Source organism: Nerophis ophidion, linkage group LG22 (genome assembly GCF_033978795.1).
Source record: "Nerophis ophidion isolate RoL-2023_Sa linkage group LG22, RoL_Noph_v1.0, whole genome shotgun sequence".
Taxonomy (NCBI): domain Eukaryota; kingdom Metazoa; phylum Chordata; class Actinopteri; order Syngnathiformes; family Syngnathidae; genus Nerophis; species Nerophis ophidion.
The window spans coordinates 23,525,256-23,541,449 of NC_084632.1; the positions used below are offsets into that span (position 1 = coordinate 23,525,256).

The 16,194-nt window shown below is 39.7% G+C and overlaps 1 protein-coding gene across 2 annotated transcripts in view; it reads right to left on the reverse strand.

Annotated features, from left to right (window-relative positions):
- The window catches only part of acsbg2 (acyl-CoA synthetase bubblegum family member 2), a 48,292-nt gene extending 32,098 nt beyond the window's left edge, over positions 1-16,194 (reverse strand). Inside the window, exons 1-2 of one of the 2 annotated variants that reach the window (XM_061883541.1) lie at positions 15,933-16,194; positions 2,083-2,215 (exon numbers count right to left, since the gene is read on the reverse strand). In XM_061883541.1, coding sequence (XP_061739525.1) covers positions 2,083-2,192 — 110 coding nt within the window. In that variant the 5' untranslated portion in view covers positions 2,193-2,215; positions 15,933-16,194. Of the gene's footprint in view, positions 1-2,082; positions 2,216-7,865; positions 8,060-15,932 lie in introns of those variants that run through there. The other variant, XM_061883540.1, reaches the window with a different exon arrangement.

The window sequence follows — 16,194 nt, forward strand, 5'->3', positions numbered from 1 at the left end:
CTGACCTCTTTTGGAAGCCTATTCCAGATTTTAGGCCCACAGTACCGAAACTCAGTTACACCTTGTTTGGTCCTGACTTTAGACCCCAGCAGGAGACCACTTCCTGACGTTATCAGAGCCTGAGATGGTTCACGTGGTTCTAGCATGTCAGAGATAAACTTTGGCAGAAGACCATGAAACGACTTGTACACAAAGAGAGCTGTTTTAAAGTCTATTCTTTGAGCAACAGGAAGCCAGCGCAGTGACCTAAACACAGGACTGATATGGTCATATTTCCTTGGTTCTAGTCAAGACACCAGCAGAAACACTTTGGAAGTACTGCAGCTGCTTTACAGCTCGTTTAGAGAGAGCCCAGTGAGAAGACCATTACAGTAGCCTAACTGGCTGGAGACAAAAGGCATGGACTAGTCTTTCTAAGTCTGATTTAGACATTATTCCTCTGATTTTAGCTATGTTTTTCAAGTGGTAAAAAGCTGTTGTTATTGACTTAATGTGCTTGTTAAAAGTTCAAGTCTGAGTCCATCATTACCCCTAGCTTTCTAACCTAATTATTGGGGTTTCAGGGAGAGTGTCACAAGGTGACTAATAGTTTATCTTTGCGTCTGTGGGCCAAAGATGATTTCTGTTTTGTTTGGGTTTAGATAAAGACAATTGTTTTGCATCCACACACTTATGTTCAATGCAGCGACAAAGTAAATCAACAGGCCAACTTTCATCTGCCGTCAGTGACCCATAGATCTGAGTGTCATCTGCAAAGTTGTGATTGGACACATTGAAGCTGCGTATTAGCTAACCTAGTGACAACATGTAGGAGTTGAACAATAGGGGTCCCAAAATGGAGCCCTGGGGAACTCCACAGTCACAGCCATTTGGTCAGAGAGACTTTCAACAAAGTATGTCCTGTGATACAGATAGGACAGTTAAGAGCATAACCGGAAATTCCCACCCAGTTTTTTACCCTTTTTATTAAGTTGGTATGGTCAACTGTGTCAAAAGGCAGCGCTCGGTTCCATCAGAACATAGACTGAGATTTATCCTGCATCTGTGTTCAAGCGGATATCATTTGTCACCTTGATCACAGCTGATTCAGTGCTGTGGTGGTGTCAAACAAGAGAAAAGTCGCTAAGCTGTTTGTATAAAACATTTTCTAGGGCTTTGCCCTAAAATGTCAGGTTTGATATGAGCTGATAAATGTTCAGTAGATAGGTCATGTAATCGAGGACATGGGTTTGTCAGTCTGCTAGCAAAATAACAAAATAAATATGGGCGGATTTTCATGAAACTTTCAGGAAACGTGGCCCCGCAGAGACAAAGATAGTGGAGACATACCAAAATATCCACACAGTTTTTTTCATTTTGCTATAAATATTTGGACTTTTTTTACATTTGAGAACAAGGGCCTGGTTGAGATCTGTGTTTTATGGTTGTAGTTGTGTTTTTTCTAGTAGGATTCAAGTTCAAGATTGCCATAATATTTTTAACTATTAGCGCGGTGCGTGGGTTGCCATTAGAGTATGAAATAGGATTCCATCCATCCATTTTCTACCGCTTATTCCCTTTTGGGGTCGCGGGGGGTGCTGGCGGCTATCTCAGCTACAATCGGGCGGAAGGCGGGGTACACCCTGGACAAGTCGCCACCTCATTGCAGGGCCAGCACAGATAGACAGACAACATTCACACACTAGGGCCAATTTAGTGTTGCCAATCAACCTATCCCCAGGTGCATGTCTTTGGAAGTGGGAGGAAGCCGGAGTACCCGGAGGGAACCCACGCATTCACGGGGAGGACATGCAAACTCCACACAGAAAGATCCCGAGCCTGGATTTGAACCCAGGACTGCAGGACCTTCGTATTGTGAGGCAGACGCACTAACACCTCTGCCACCGTGAAGCCCATGAAATAGTATTAAAGTGTATAATATAATATTTAAGTATATTACTATTAAAAAGTCATCAGAGCGTTCATTTGTGTAAACAGGTGTGCTATCTATTTTGGGGCATTGAGCTGCCAAACAAGGGGGAAAAAGTTTGTACCAAATCAATTTTTAAAAGTAAAGTTAACTGTTACACTATTTGTACATACTTGGCTGTATCCAAAACAGGATCAATGGAAAGTACGTTGTCACCCGAACCACAACTGGACTCCAGGAAGGCCAGAGAGTTAGGCTGCTGATGCACAGACGCTTCAGACATTGTGGTGGACTCACATACAGTCACTGAAAAAGAAGAGGAGGTTGGGGACAATAAAAGTGCATCACTTACAGTCCAATAATTCTGCTGCAAATAATGACAAATAAACATGATCACACTTCAATGAGGAGAGTTCTTTATATTCCAAAGTTGTCTGGTTAAGTAGATCTTACTGCATTCAACAGCTTCCATCATAAACAACAATATTAGCGCCTTTTTCCATCAACTTCCTTGCTTCCCTTTCCACAGGATCATGGGAAATGTAGTTATTTTGGCCTAAAACAATAGCGCCTCTACATTTGCCATATGCAGCAGTGGTTCCCAACCATCTGTCCGTGGACCGGTACCGGTCCGTGACGCATTTGCTCGGTAGCCGCAGAGAAACATTAAATTTATAAACGACTGCATTTTCTCCGACATTATAACTTTCGCCTGTCCCACTAGAAACACCAATAACTTTGTTTATAGATGTACAGGAAAACTATTCCTAGGAAGTGAAGTGTGAAGTGAAGTGAATTATATTTATATAGCGCTTTTCTCTAGTGACTCAAAGCGCTTTACATAATGAAACCCAATATCTAAGTTACATTTAAACCAGTGTGGGTGGCACTGGGAGCAGGTGGGTAAAGTGTCTTGCCCAAGGACACAACGGCAGTGACTAGAATGGCGGAAGTGGGAATCGAACCTGCAACCCCCAAGTTGCTGGCACGGCCACTCTACCAACCGAGCTATACCGCCCCAAGTGGCCATTTGTTATAACTTTGTGACATCATACAATGCACATTAAAGAACATATAAAATATCAATGCGACAGATTGTAGCCAACGGCTGATTTCCATCTCATTGCAAGGAAACAAGTCCAAGTGGAAAGTCGGTCCCTGAAAATAATGACTACCGTATTTTTGGGATTATAAATCGCTCCGGAGTATATGTCGCACAGGCCGAAAATGCATAATAAAGAAGGAAAAAAACATATATACGTCGCACTGGAGTATAAGTCGCATTTGTGGGGGAAATTTATTTGATAAAATCCAACACCAGGAATAGACATTTGAAAGGCAATTTAAAATAAATAAAGAATAGTGAACAACAGGCTGAATAAGTGTACGTTATATGACGCATAAATAACCAACTGAGAACGTGCCTGGTATGTTAACATAACATATAATGGTAAGTCATTCAAATAACTATAACATATAGAACATGCTATACGTTTACCAAACAATCTGTCACCCCTAATCGATAAATCCCATGAAATCTTCTTCCTCGATGTCGCTTCTAAACAACTCTGCCAACTCCAAAGGTATGCGCTGCTTCATTTTCTCGTTTTCTGCTGCATATTTCACTACTTCCAGCTTGTAATCTTTCGGTGCCATTTTTGTTCAGCCCTTCTCAGTTTTTATAAGTTATCGCCAACGATGAAATTATCAATTTTAATAGCTACGGCAGTAGCATATAGCATATAGTCGTTAGCATTCCATGACCCACAATGTACTTCTTCCATGACCCTCCCCCGCCAATTCTTATTGAGTGACGTGTGTGACGATTGCTGACATTTTCTTCATCTCTTCCGCGAATGAGAGAAATAATATTATTTGATATTTTACGGTAATGTGTTAATAATTTCACACATAAGTCGCTCAGCAGTAGATGTCGCACCCCCGGCCAAACTATGAAAAAAAACAGCGACTTAGTCCGAAAAATACGGTACATTAAACTGGTCCGTGGTGCAAAAAAGGTTGGGGACCACTGATCTACGGGCTTATCTGCCTATAAATGAGTTCACATTAATATCAATGAATATAAAAAGGTCAGCATTAATTCCACAAACAATTTAAATTAGCTGTCAAAACAACAAGTAAGCGCCTCCTAATAAATAAAGTGCAAAAATCAGATCACTTGACACCTTTTCATTTCAGCAGTTCAGATTTACAAATGTTTTTGCAGCTTTATATAACACTTAAAAACTTTAGGACACGGTGTTGCAACGTGGATCCCCTGCTCTAATTACATGACTGTGACGATGGTACACGCACAGGACTCACACCTGGGTGTTTTCAGGAGCAGGTCACACTGACTTTTCGAGTTGAGGTTAAAGTCAAACTGTACATAATAGTACCATTGAGCCATATCATTCCGGTTAGTCTCATCAAACTCACTGACAACACTGATTAAGTATAAAAGATGTTCAACAACACAAATTGCACTGCACTCTGGTACTGTTGAGATGACAAAGCGGAGCACGGTACCACTAAAATATGTGTAAATAAAACATCCCAGCTTGGATCGCAATGTAAATATGCCGGTGACTAAAAATAATTTTCTGCCCAGCATTGGTCCTTGCTCTCTTCGGTGTGTCATAATATTGGACTTCTGTTGGCATGTTTAGGTAAGTGGAATGAAAACACAATCCAGCAGCCTTGTCTGCTTTTTGTCACTTGTATAACATATTTTTGCCCCATATTGTTTACAGATTGTAATCAAGCGGTAATATCTTGGCAGGAAATCATAAGTCAGCAGTGTTGACTACACTATAGTGGTCATGTGGCAAGACAAGCAGTCAGCTGACCTTGTGGCCTATCTCAAAGCTGGATGAGTCAGGGGGATAGATGATGTTCACATTATGATACGGGCAGCGTGGTGGTACAGGGGTTACTGCATGTGCCTTTCAATACGAAGGTCATGAGTTGAATCCCGGGCTCGGGATCTTTCTGTGTGGAGGTTGCATGTTCTCCCCGTGACTGCTTGGGTTCCCTATGGGTACTCCGGCTTCCTACCACCTCTGTCTATCTGTGTCAGCGACTTGTTCAGGGTGTACACCGCCTTCCGCCCGAATGTAAACGAAATAGGCTCTAGCACCCCCCGTGACCCCAAAAGGGACAAGCTGTAAAAAATGGATGGATGGATTATGATATAGAAATGCCTTTTTTTCTCCGTTTACCAGTGCAGCAACTGCTTTTTAAGCATCATTTAAAAAAGGGGATTGTGTTGAGGAATGTTTGCTTCATCATAAAATTGTGTTCAGTTGTTATCCCCAATAAACACCATTTATCCTGTTTGATCCAGATATACTGTATTGCACAGTGTTTCCCACAGGACTGCAATGTATTTGTGAAGGTAGATTTGGTTGGTGTGGTGTAAAAGAGAGACACAAATTTAAAAGTAAAACCAAATATGTTCATTATTACAAATTAACTTTCTTGTGTTTTTATGTCACAAACAGCAGCAGCACCCACTGCTTGTTGAGAAGAGCCATATGTGATGTTGTGTCAGTCTCCAAGGCCCCATTTACACTGCACACCAAATCTGATTTTTTTTTTCGCCCTCCAGTGACACAAATTTAATTTTTTTGCCAGTTTAAAGGATCCAAATGCTTAATATATCATCTTTTGGCATCAGATTCAGGCCACATCAGGAGGTAGTCCTGAATCCGATTGTAAGCTGATCTTTTCAAATGTGACTGCAGTCTAAACTCAATGTGGCCTGAGGGTGATTTTTTTTTTTTTTTGTCAGCTTTGGACAAACTAAGTCACTCGTGTGCACTGGAAAGACGCAGTCGGCAGGGGAAATGGATATTTTATCACAACATCCGGTTTCGGTTTTTATTTAAAAAGACCACATTTTCGGTGAATCACTTGTCAGTAGTGCGCAAACAAGAGGCTTTATGTATTAAATGCATGTATAAAATGATTCTGAAAAAATATCGATTGTTGAAAGACCAGAATTAACGAGGTGGCGCAATTTCTTACAAAAATAAAGCTTGCTGGGATCAATAAACAGCTATTAAAAGATTAGAATCCTCCCAAATATATTACACTATATAAATCCATTCATAACATATTACTTTCATTTACTATCCACATTAAAAAAAACTCAAATTTTTAAGGTGTTGCATCCTATTTTATTTTGTAATAGTAGCATTTCCTCCCGGTCAACTTCCTTTGTTTTCACAATCGAAGTGCACATGCAAGTTATGTCCAGGCGACATTGGTGCTGTGCGCGTTTACACTGGAATCTGATAAAAATCAGATTTTACTTGCAGTGTAAACATCCATCCATCCATTTTATACCGCTTCTTCCCTTTGGGGTCGCGGAGGGCGCTGGTGCCTATCTCAGCTACAATCGGGCGGAGTACACCCTGGGCACGTCACCACCTCATCACAGTTGCAGTGTAAACAGTCAGCTGGTAAAAATAAGAGCTCAAAAAAATCTGATTTGGGCCACTTTGGCCTACAGCGTAATCATAGTTCAGATGTTCCCAATACCAGAAGAAAAGGCCGCCACATTAGTCGTTTGTCCTTTTTTTGAAAAGCGTATCCAAAGGGGTTTACGCACTTGCTAAATTGCTACATTTTCTTGTTCTCTGGTAGACCAGGGGTGACCGCCACAGAGTTATAACGGCGAGCTACATTCACAGACAGTCCATTTGTAATGTGTTTATGAGCAAAGGTACCACCTAATCCAGGCAGGCCGACAAATAAATGAATGGATGAAAAACACTGTTAGAAATAAAAAGATTTTGTACTTGGTCGTGAAATGTGACTGTGAGACTGACATACTATAGAGCTAATTCAAATTCCTTCAATCATGACGACAGAGCTTTTTCCATTCACTGCCTCACTGTAATCTCATTCAAACATAGCCCAAAGTATTTCCCCTCTAGGAGCAGTTTACTGGAAACATCCACAGGATGAACATTCCTCCCTATTTTTACTTCTCAAAAACCCAAAGTGAAACAGAATGGAGACTGGTGTGTTTTTTGTTTAAATATTTCCTATAATTGCGCATGGTGACTGGATAGTCAGATGGCTGCTCAAACTGACAATGACATGATACCAGCTCCATTTGTACAAACAGAAATGGATTATGAAAGTAGAGCAGGGTCGTGCCTAGACACAACTGTTCTAATGCAGCAACAGAAGGACTGACACACTGAACAGCACTGAACTCTTTATTTTTTTAACGGTAGAAAAAACCTTGTAACAACCCAAACCTAATGACAAATAACCTGCAATTAAACCTACTAGTCCAGTCTTTGTTAATGAAAATAACACAGAGATGACTATTGATCAGACCTCCATATGATGACATCCTTAGCCAGCTGCCCCCTCTTAAAAAAGCATCCAGTGCAGCAGTTTATGAGCGGGCAAGACTCTCAGCTTCCTGAGTGCATGACCACACTGCTGCCTTTGACATAAAAGCTAATGGAAACCCTAAACACACAGTTTCTGTGGTGCCCATGTAGCAGGTGGACATTGCAGTTCACAACAAACGCTGGGTGGGTTACACCCTTGCTGCACTAGACCAGCTCTCCACGTGTCATTGGGAGCACCATCGCACTGTTCACATCATGCAGAGATGCGGTAAATATTGAAACCATAATGTCACAGTGATAATTAAGAAAACTAATTTGAACACAACTGCCCAAAGCCCTATATGGTTTTTACACTGGTCTTGAAAGTGAATGGATGAATCCATCCCAGTTACATGAAATACATATAACAAATTATTCTCAGGGCATTGAATTGATGGCAAATAAACTGCTCAGATTGCAAATGTATGAAGACAATCTGAACAGTCCAGTTTCAATCGATTCAATCCGCTGAGAATACAATGATGTGAATGACCATATTCACAGGCGTGAACACAAACCGTAACATTGTCTGAAATACTCACATTGCATTGTTAGAAGCTGATCGTTGGCCTGGTTGGGATTTTAATGTATGTCCGTAAAAACAAACCTTCTTCTGCTCTATTCAGTTTATCTCTTTAAATGTTAAATCTCCTAGTGTGTCCAATACATGAGCAGCATATCATTCATTTTCAAATAGCAAGCAGCCGGCGGCTTCCTTGGTACCTCCCCTTGAAAAGCCCCACCCGATTAGGCCTGCCTGCTTCCTCCTCCACAGTCCCACCCTCGCCTATACCCGAGCGACCTGATAGGATGAAATTGCTCACACCACAAGCCCCATTTTCCATATAAGGTCACGCAAGCCAAATGAGTAAGGCGGAAGGAGGGGGAAGTTGTTGCAAAGGATCCTCCAAAACACACACTCCCTCGCTTTCTACTAACCAATCAAACTATAACCCATCCCCCTGCAGAGATACTGCCAACACACACACAGACAAAAATGTTGCAGTTATGCTGGTTGAGGTTACTACTGGGCAAACTGTTGTATGCAACTCACTGACTCTCACGCCCTGTGACCTAAATTTAAAAAAAAACACTAATCCTTATTTAAAGGCCTACTGAAACCCACTACTACCGACCACGCAGTCTGATAGTTTATATATCAATGAGGAAATCTTAACGTTGCAACACATGCCAATACGGCCTTTTTAGTTGACTAAATTGCAATTTTAAATATTGCGCGATGTATCCTGTTGAAAACGTTGCGATATGATGACGCGTGCGTTTGACGTCACTGGTTGTAGTGGACATTTTTTTCCAGCCCGATCCAAGCTATAAGTAGTCTGCTTTAATCGCGTAATTACACAGTATTCTGGACATCTGTGTTGCTGAATCTTTTGCAATTTGTTCAATTAATAATGGAGAAGTCAAAGTAAAAAGATGGAGGTAGGAAGCGGTGTATTGCAGCTGCCTTTAGCAACACAAACACAGCCGGTGTTTCCTTGTTTAAAATTCCCGAAGGTGAAGCTTAACTATGGAACAGAGAGCGGTCAAGCGAACATGGTCCCCGACCACAAGTCAACCGGCAGGTTTCGGTGAGATAATTGTGTTAATAAGTCTGCTCTTACCGTAGACATGAGCGGAGCTTGCGTCCTCCTGCAGCTGCGTGGCTTCCCTCAGAGACAATGGCGGTCACCACACCTGTGGCCACACCCCTCCGACTTTCAGGTACCATATAATCTCACTAAAACACTAGTAACACAATTAGCAGATAAGGGGTTTTCCAGAATTATCCCAGTAAATGTGTCTAATAACATCCGAATCGCTCTAACTGCCCTCGCCTTTTTTTTTCTAGTCCTTCATTCTCACTATCCTCATCCACGAATCTTTCATCCTCGCTCAAATTAATGGGGAAATTGTCGCTTTCTCGGTCCCGATCGCTCCAGCTGCTGGTGTCCATGATTGTAAACAATGTGAGGATGTGAGGAGCCCTACAACCAGTGACGTCACGCGCACATCGTCTGCTACTTCCAGTACAGGCAAGGCTTTTTTATTAGCGACCAAAAGTTGCAAACTTTATCGTCGATGTTCTCTACTAAATAAATCCTTTCAGCAAAAATATGGCAATATCGCAAAATGATCGATTATGACACATAGAATGGACCTGCTATCCCCGTTTAAATAAGAAAATCTAATTTCAGTAACCCTTTAACATTTCAGCTTTTCTTTCTGCTAAAATATTATGAAATACAGCAAATTGGTTTAAATGTGCTTGTACTCCACTGCCTGTTGATGTTCTAGTAGCATTCTTGCTAGCAGGTTTCTCAAAAACCTGTTGAGCTTCTGGATGTTTTTTTATCAACTTGCCGTGTTTCCTTCGATAAAATGATTCATTGTTGCAATATATGCAAATTACCTTGGTTTTATCAAAAATCTCGATCGGATGTATTTTGAAAACTTGTCACCAGTCTGAGTCTCGGAACTCATCTTTGCATTGACCTGATCACTGTTACTGACCGTAAAACAACCCGCCCGCTTTTCACTTAAGAAGGATCAGCTGTTGAGGGACAGAAGCATGTGCGCTCAAAATAACTTGTGTGATTAATCTGCATTCATACTGTAAATGATAAATGCAAAAAAAAAATTGTGATGAATCACATAAGTTAACGTGTTAAATTTGACAGCTCTAATTTAAATGTATCGTTGGGTCTAATGCAAAAAGTAAAGAAAATTAAAAAACATTTTTGTTTTACTAAAAACCAGAGATGTTATGGCAAAATGGTTTAACTTAATATTTATTTTAGGGCTGCCTTAACTGATTTTTTCATGAATCGATTAATCTATGGAATTTTTTTCTGACAAATCAGTTGGTCTGTACGTTGAAATGATTTTCATTTAAGTTTTTTGTCTAGTCCATCCATCCATCGTTTTCCGCTTTTCCAAAGTCAGGTCGCGGGGGCAGCACCCTAAGTAGAGAAGCCCAGATTTCCCTTTCCCCAGCTACTTCGTCCAGCTCTTCCCACGGGATTCTGAGGTGTTCCCAGGCCAGCTGGGAGTCAGTCTCTCCAATGTGTCCTGAGTCCTTACTGTGCCCTCTTACCGGTCGGACGCGCCCTAAACACCTCCATAGGGAGGCGTCCGGGGGGGAATTCTGACGAGACCTTATATGGCTCCACTCGACATGTGTGTAGTGGTACAACACATTTTACAAATAAATTCCCCAAAAATACAACAGATTTCTTGTATCTAGAGACTTTAAATGCATGTTGTTTGGTTGGGGATACAAAAGAAAATTACTTAAGAGACTATTTACTTCCTCCGCCATCCTGGAGAATTGCCCTTGATGACTTGTAAGTGCTGTTGCATTACAGTGAGCTGCTGTGAAAAATTATTAGTAATTTGCAATTTATGGAACACCTCAAAATGCTCACTTGCTATTATGGTTTCTAAGGGTGTTCCGATCATGTTTTTTTTTTGCTGCCAATTCTGATACCTAGCATCCCTAAGTGAGACGAGCCACATGTATTAACTGTAAATTTTATGATTCATTTATAGGGAGAACTACGGACTAAAGATCTGAAAAATAATTATATAATCACTGAACTTTTCAGGTAGTTAACTAGTAGTGAGTTGTACTACAAAGTTGGGTATCGATCGAATAACATGTGGTTAGAAGGTAGGTGTCGGCCTTAATAATACTGATACCAATACATTTTACTATAAAAAATTTAAGATCCCAAAATGATTGGTATTTTTTTAATCACAATTATAATCAGCAGAAAATAGAATAGAATAGACTTTATTGTCATTATATTTGCATATAACGAGATTGAAGACTTCAAATTAAGGTGCGGTAGTGGGAACAAATATGGGGTGAAATAAATAACACAAGAGGTAATAAAGGAAAAAAACTAACAATTGAAATAATCAGACTACTATCCAATAAAAATAATAAGCAATCCTGTACAATATACAAAACAGGACTGGTTATTATTTTTATTGAAAAATACAAATACAACAAAATGGGAAAAACACACAACTAAATATTTAAACTGTTAAAGTATCGATCTAATGACTAATGTCAATCATATACTAAAATGTACTACTCTTGCCAACAACAGGATAAATTTATGGATTACCGAGCGACAGACCGCAACAGATGACTGTTGCTGTTATATTATCCTCTCTTTAGACTCTTATTAATCTACTTGGTAATTTCTTGTTAATATACGCTTACGTATACCGTATTTCCTTGAATTGCCGTAGGGCATATAGTACGCACCTGTCTTGAATTACTGCCGGGTCAAACTCGCTTCCCAAAATAATTAGCGCATGCTGAGTATTACCGCCTGGTCAAACTTGTGACGTCACGAGTGACACTTCCCCTGTCATCATTTTCAAAATGGAGGAGGCTGATTTCAATACCGGTAATTTGAAATCGCATAAAGGGAAGAAGATTAAGAGCTATTCAATAGGATTTAAGGTCCAAGCTTACATCACACTCAAATTTTTACTGCATACCTTTGGTAAGTGCCGTAGTGAGAAGGGGTTTTAAAATAATTAGCGCATGCTTACTTTTACCGCATGCCTTTGGTTAAGTTTTAAATTAATTAACGCCCAGGCGGCAATTCAAGGAAATACGGTATTCAATCTACATGTCCGTAAAAAGGGACCAAGCACTTATTCTTCTGTTGTTTCAATCTCCCTTAGCATGTTTCCTTGTCATCCGTTTCTCTTTCTCGATTAGTCTCATTTTTAACCTCTTTCTCCATTTGCACAGTGATATTAATACTTGTGAGAAATAGTTTATTTGCCGCAAAGGAGGTATATTAACTTAAAGGGACTGCTCAGTACTCTTTATGGCCATACAAGACATACACAGTTAGCAATAGCTTTGTTTCTAAACAAGATGACCAAGATACAAGGTCTGAGCTACAAGTCATCATTTTTTTGTGATAAGCATTGATTGGCATCTGGGAATGACACATTTTTCCACAGGTGGCCGATCGATTAACACCACTAAGGGCATTTTTTTCTCTGCGCGCGGCCATCTTTTCTTGACACAAGTTCTGTGACGTGAACGACTATACGTCAACAAGTCGTCCCAGATGTAGTTTATCTACATGATTAGTTGTTTGACAGAAAAGGTCCAACTTTGGCATTTGCCCAACATGTAGATCTGTAGCTTTGGTGATTGTGGTTTGCAAGACGACACAAGGCACTGACTGATTGAGGTCTGCAAAAGTGCAATGTACTTGAAGCTTAAATGGGCTGCTAATAGCTCAAAGTTATAGTTTTCAAACCAAAAAACATAACACCGTCTATCTTATGTTACCATTAGTAATTAAACATATATATTTTCAAATTATCTGTTTTTCACAATCACTAATTATATGAAATAAACATTGCTTAAAATAAGACTTACAATACTCGCCATCTAGACATCTATATAAGAGTTGCCAACAGCCAAAATAAAATGAGGATAATTTATGACAAAAATCAATAGACCAATACGCTCTTAATTAAAAGCTTGACCGAAATGTGAACGGAGCGAAGTGAGTTCAAATAAACAAAAATAGTAAAACCTTTCTGCAAACATGTCTGAAGCTAATACTCAATGTTTTGTTCTCAGGCATTCATGGCATTGTTTACAAAAACAACGAGTTGTCAGCGAGGTTTCGCCAATCCTGTACTTCTAGTTCTTGACAAGTATATAGCCTGACATACAAGACACTTGTGGAAAAAGAATAACAAGATTTTACAAACGCTCTGGCAGACCTGCAAGAACCTAATATACATGTAGCTGACAGCTTTAGTTTCCACCAAACAAGCAGATTACTGTGTATGCACTGTACGGGTAAAAGACCATCAGATGTCGATAACCTACACCAACTATATAGTCTTTACACTATTTCGATTCCACTCAATGTTGTACAGTATGAGGCCTTCATTTTCAATCCAATTGCATCTGCCTAAATGTATGCCATCATCTCCTCTTTGTGGTGTATAGCAAGATCTGTCTCAGCCAATTGCTTGCAGAGACGCAAGCAGAGCCACCACACCACAGCATCATGTGACCACCAGGGTTGGGTGCACTCATGCGTACACAGAGTATTGCTGTTGGCTACGACAGCTGCTGACGTGACTTTCACTGAGGTTACTTGCAGTCATTGACATCCTCACTCAACCAGATGCTCCACCGACGCTTTCTACAGTGCACTGCCGAGCAGCGCAAGCTAATCACACATTTCACACACTTTCTTATTTGACCGACACGCTGCACAAGAATATCAAACAGTCTCAAAAACTAACATGTAGATTTTGTAATGCCTTTTGTAGAAACCAAAACATAGTATTTCTACAAACACAAAAATATTCTAAAAATAGCAACAATTCATAAATCCTTTATAAATATATTTATAATAATTCTTCAACAAAATATGAATGTAGGTTCATAAACTGTGAAAAGAAATGCAACAATGCAATATTCAGTGTTGACAGCTAGATTTCTGTGGACATGTTCCATAAATATTGATGTTAAAGATATATTTTTTTGTGAAGAAATGTTTAGAATTAAGTTCATGAATCCAGGTGGATCTCTACTACAATCCCCAAAGAGGGCACTTTAAGTTGATGATTACTTCTATGTGTAGAAATCTTTATTTATAATTGAAATAATTGTTTATTTTTTCACAAGTTTTCAGTGTTTTTTATATCTTTTTTTCCAAATAGTTCAAGAAAGGCCGCTACAAATGAGCAATATTTTGCACTGTTATACCAGTGGTCCCCAACCTTTTTGTAGCTGTGGACCGTTTTTTGTTTGTTTTTTTTGTCATGAAAAAGTGAGGTTTTTTTGGGTTGGTGCACTATTGCAAGTGTATCTTGTTTTTTTATGTCGATTTAATTAAAAAAAATAATAATAAAAAATCATTCTGCGGCCCGGTACCAATCGAGCCCGGTGGTTGGGGACCACTGTGTTATACAATTTAATAAATCAGAAACTGATAACATAGTGCTGTATTTTACTTCTTTATCTTCTTTTAAACCAAAAATGCTTTGCTCTGATTAGGGCAGGGGTAGGGAACCTATGGCTCTAGTGCCAGATCTGGCTCTTTTGATGACTGCATCTGGCTCTCAGATAAATCTTAGCTGACATTGCTTGACACGATAAGTAATTAATAATTCCGCTGGTAATCACTGTGTTAAAATTAACGTTTAAATTATTCTCATGCATTTTAATGCAACCATCCATTTTCTATCGCACCTGTTCAAAATGTCGCATTAATGGTAAGAAGTATAATATTTATTATTGGTTAACTTTACATAACAATGTTATTAAAAAGAATAAGACACTTATTATACTCTTAAAATGTTAGTCTTACTTAAAAATGCACGCATTTAGCTAGAAAATATTTTATGGCTCTCACGGAAATATATTTTGAAATATTTGGCTTTCATGGCTCTCTCAGCCAAAAAGGTTCCCGACCCCTGGATTAGGGGGTACTTGAATTTAAAAAATGTTCACAGGGGGTACATCACTGAAAAAAGGTTGAGAACCACTGGCCTATTGTAATAGAGCTGCTTGTTATTTCCCTCGTGAGATCTGGCAGCACCAGTGACAGCACGCACTGCATTTCCACACACTGTACTTCCCCGTGAAACACACGGACTGTACAGTAAATGCACATTCATCCATCCATTTTCTACTGCTTATTCCCTTTGAGGTCGCGGGGGGCGCTGGTGCCTGTCTCAGCTACAATCGGGCGGAAGGCAGGTTACCTAATTCATTAAAAGAAATAATTTAAAAAAAGGAAATCAAATTTGTATGCATATCTAAATGTATTCAATTATAAACATTCATTCACTTTCTTCTGTCCTTCATGGATCTAAACTTTGCAGCTGCTGGTAGTTTTTTCTATGTTTTTATTGAATTAGTTATAGGTGTATTGGCCCTAGTGTGCGAATGTGAGTGTGATTGTTGTCTGCCTATCTGTGTTGGCCCTGCGATGAGTTGGCGACTTGCCCAGGGTGTACCCCGCCTTCCGCCCGATTGTAGCTGAGATGGGCGCCAGCGACCCCAAAAGGGAATAAGCGGTAGAAATGGATGGATGATGTATTTATTTCAGTATAAAAGTGTAAAAAGGGTTTTGCTTCGGTCATGAAATGATAATTGTGTACACCCTGGAAAAGTCGCAAACCTCATTGCAGGGCTAACACAGATAGACAGACAACATTCTCACACGTTAAACGTGCAAGTCCGCAAAATGAAAATTACATCCGGCTTGCATTCTCTTCCATGTTTAGACCCGCGGACAAAGCCTTGTGAATAGTACACATTCAACATCATCTAGCATTTCTGCATTAGTCATCCTTTTTTTCTTCTTCTATTCATTCGTTTGATAGTAAGTTCATTTGAACCGGGCGTTAATGTAAATTGTATGCTTACTTATTTTGGGTGCATTCAACGATGAACATCTGTTTAGGACGGTTGTCGTGATCTAATGCTAACGATATAGTTAACTTAAACTTCACCACGTGGAATAAGTAGGTAGAAATATTGCAAATTTTTTAAAGTATATTCCATGAGCGAAATATAAAACAAAGAAACATACCTTAAAGTGGTCAAGGGACAGAGAGTCGACGACGCTATTTGTGGCTTCACGTTTGCGTTATGAAGTGGAAATGCTTTAATGCTCGCCAGGAACGTGTCTTTATTCCAACCTCTTTTATGTCTTTAAGCCTTCATGACGCCTATCAAAGTGTTGTTGTTGCCTTTGAGCTTTAATCTTGACGATTGTTTGGACATTTCCGACACCAAAATGATTGAGATACTGACTGAAAGTCGTCATTTAGTTGAAATGTTGTAAAGCATGC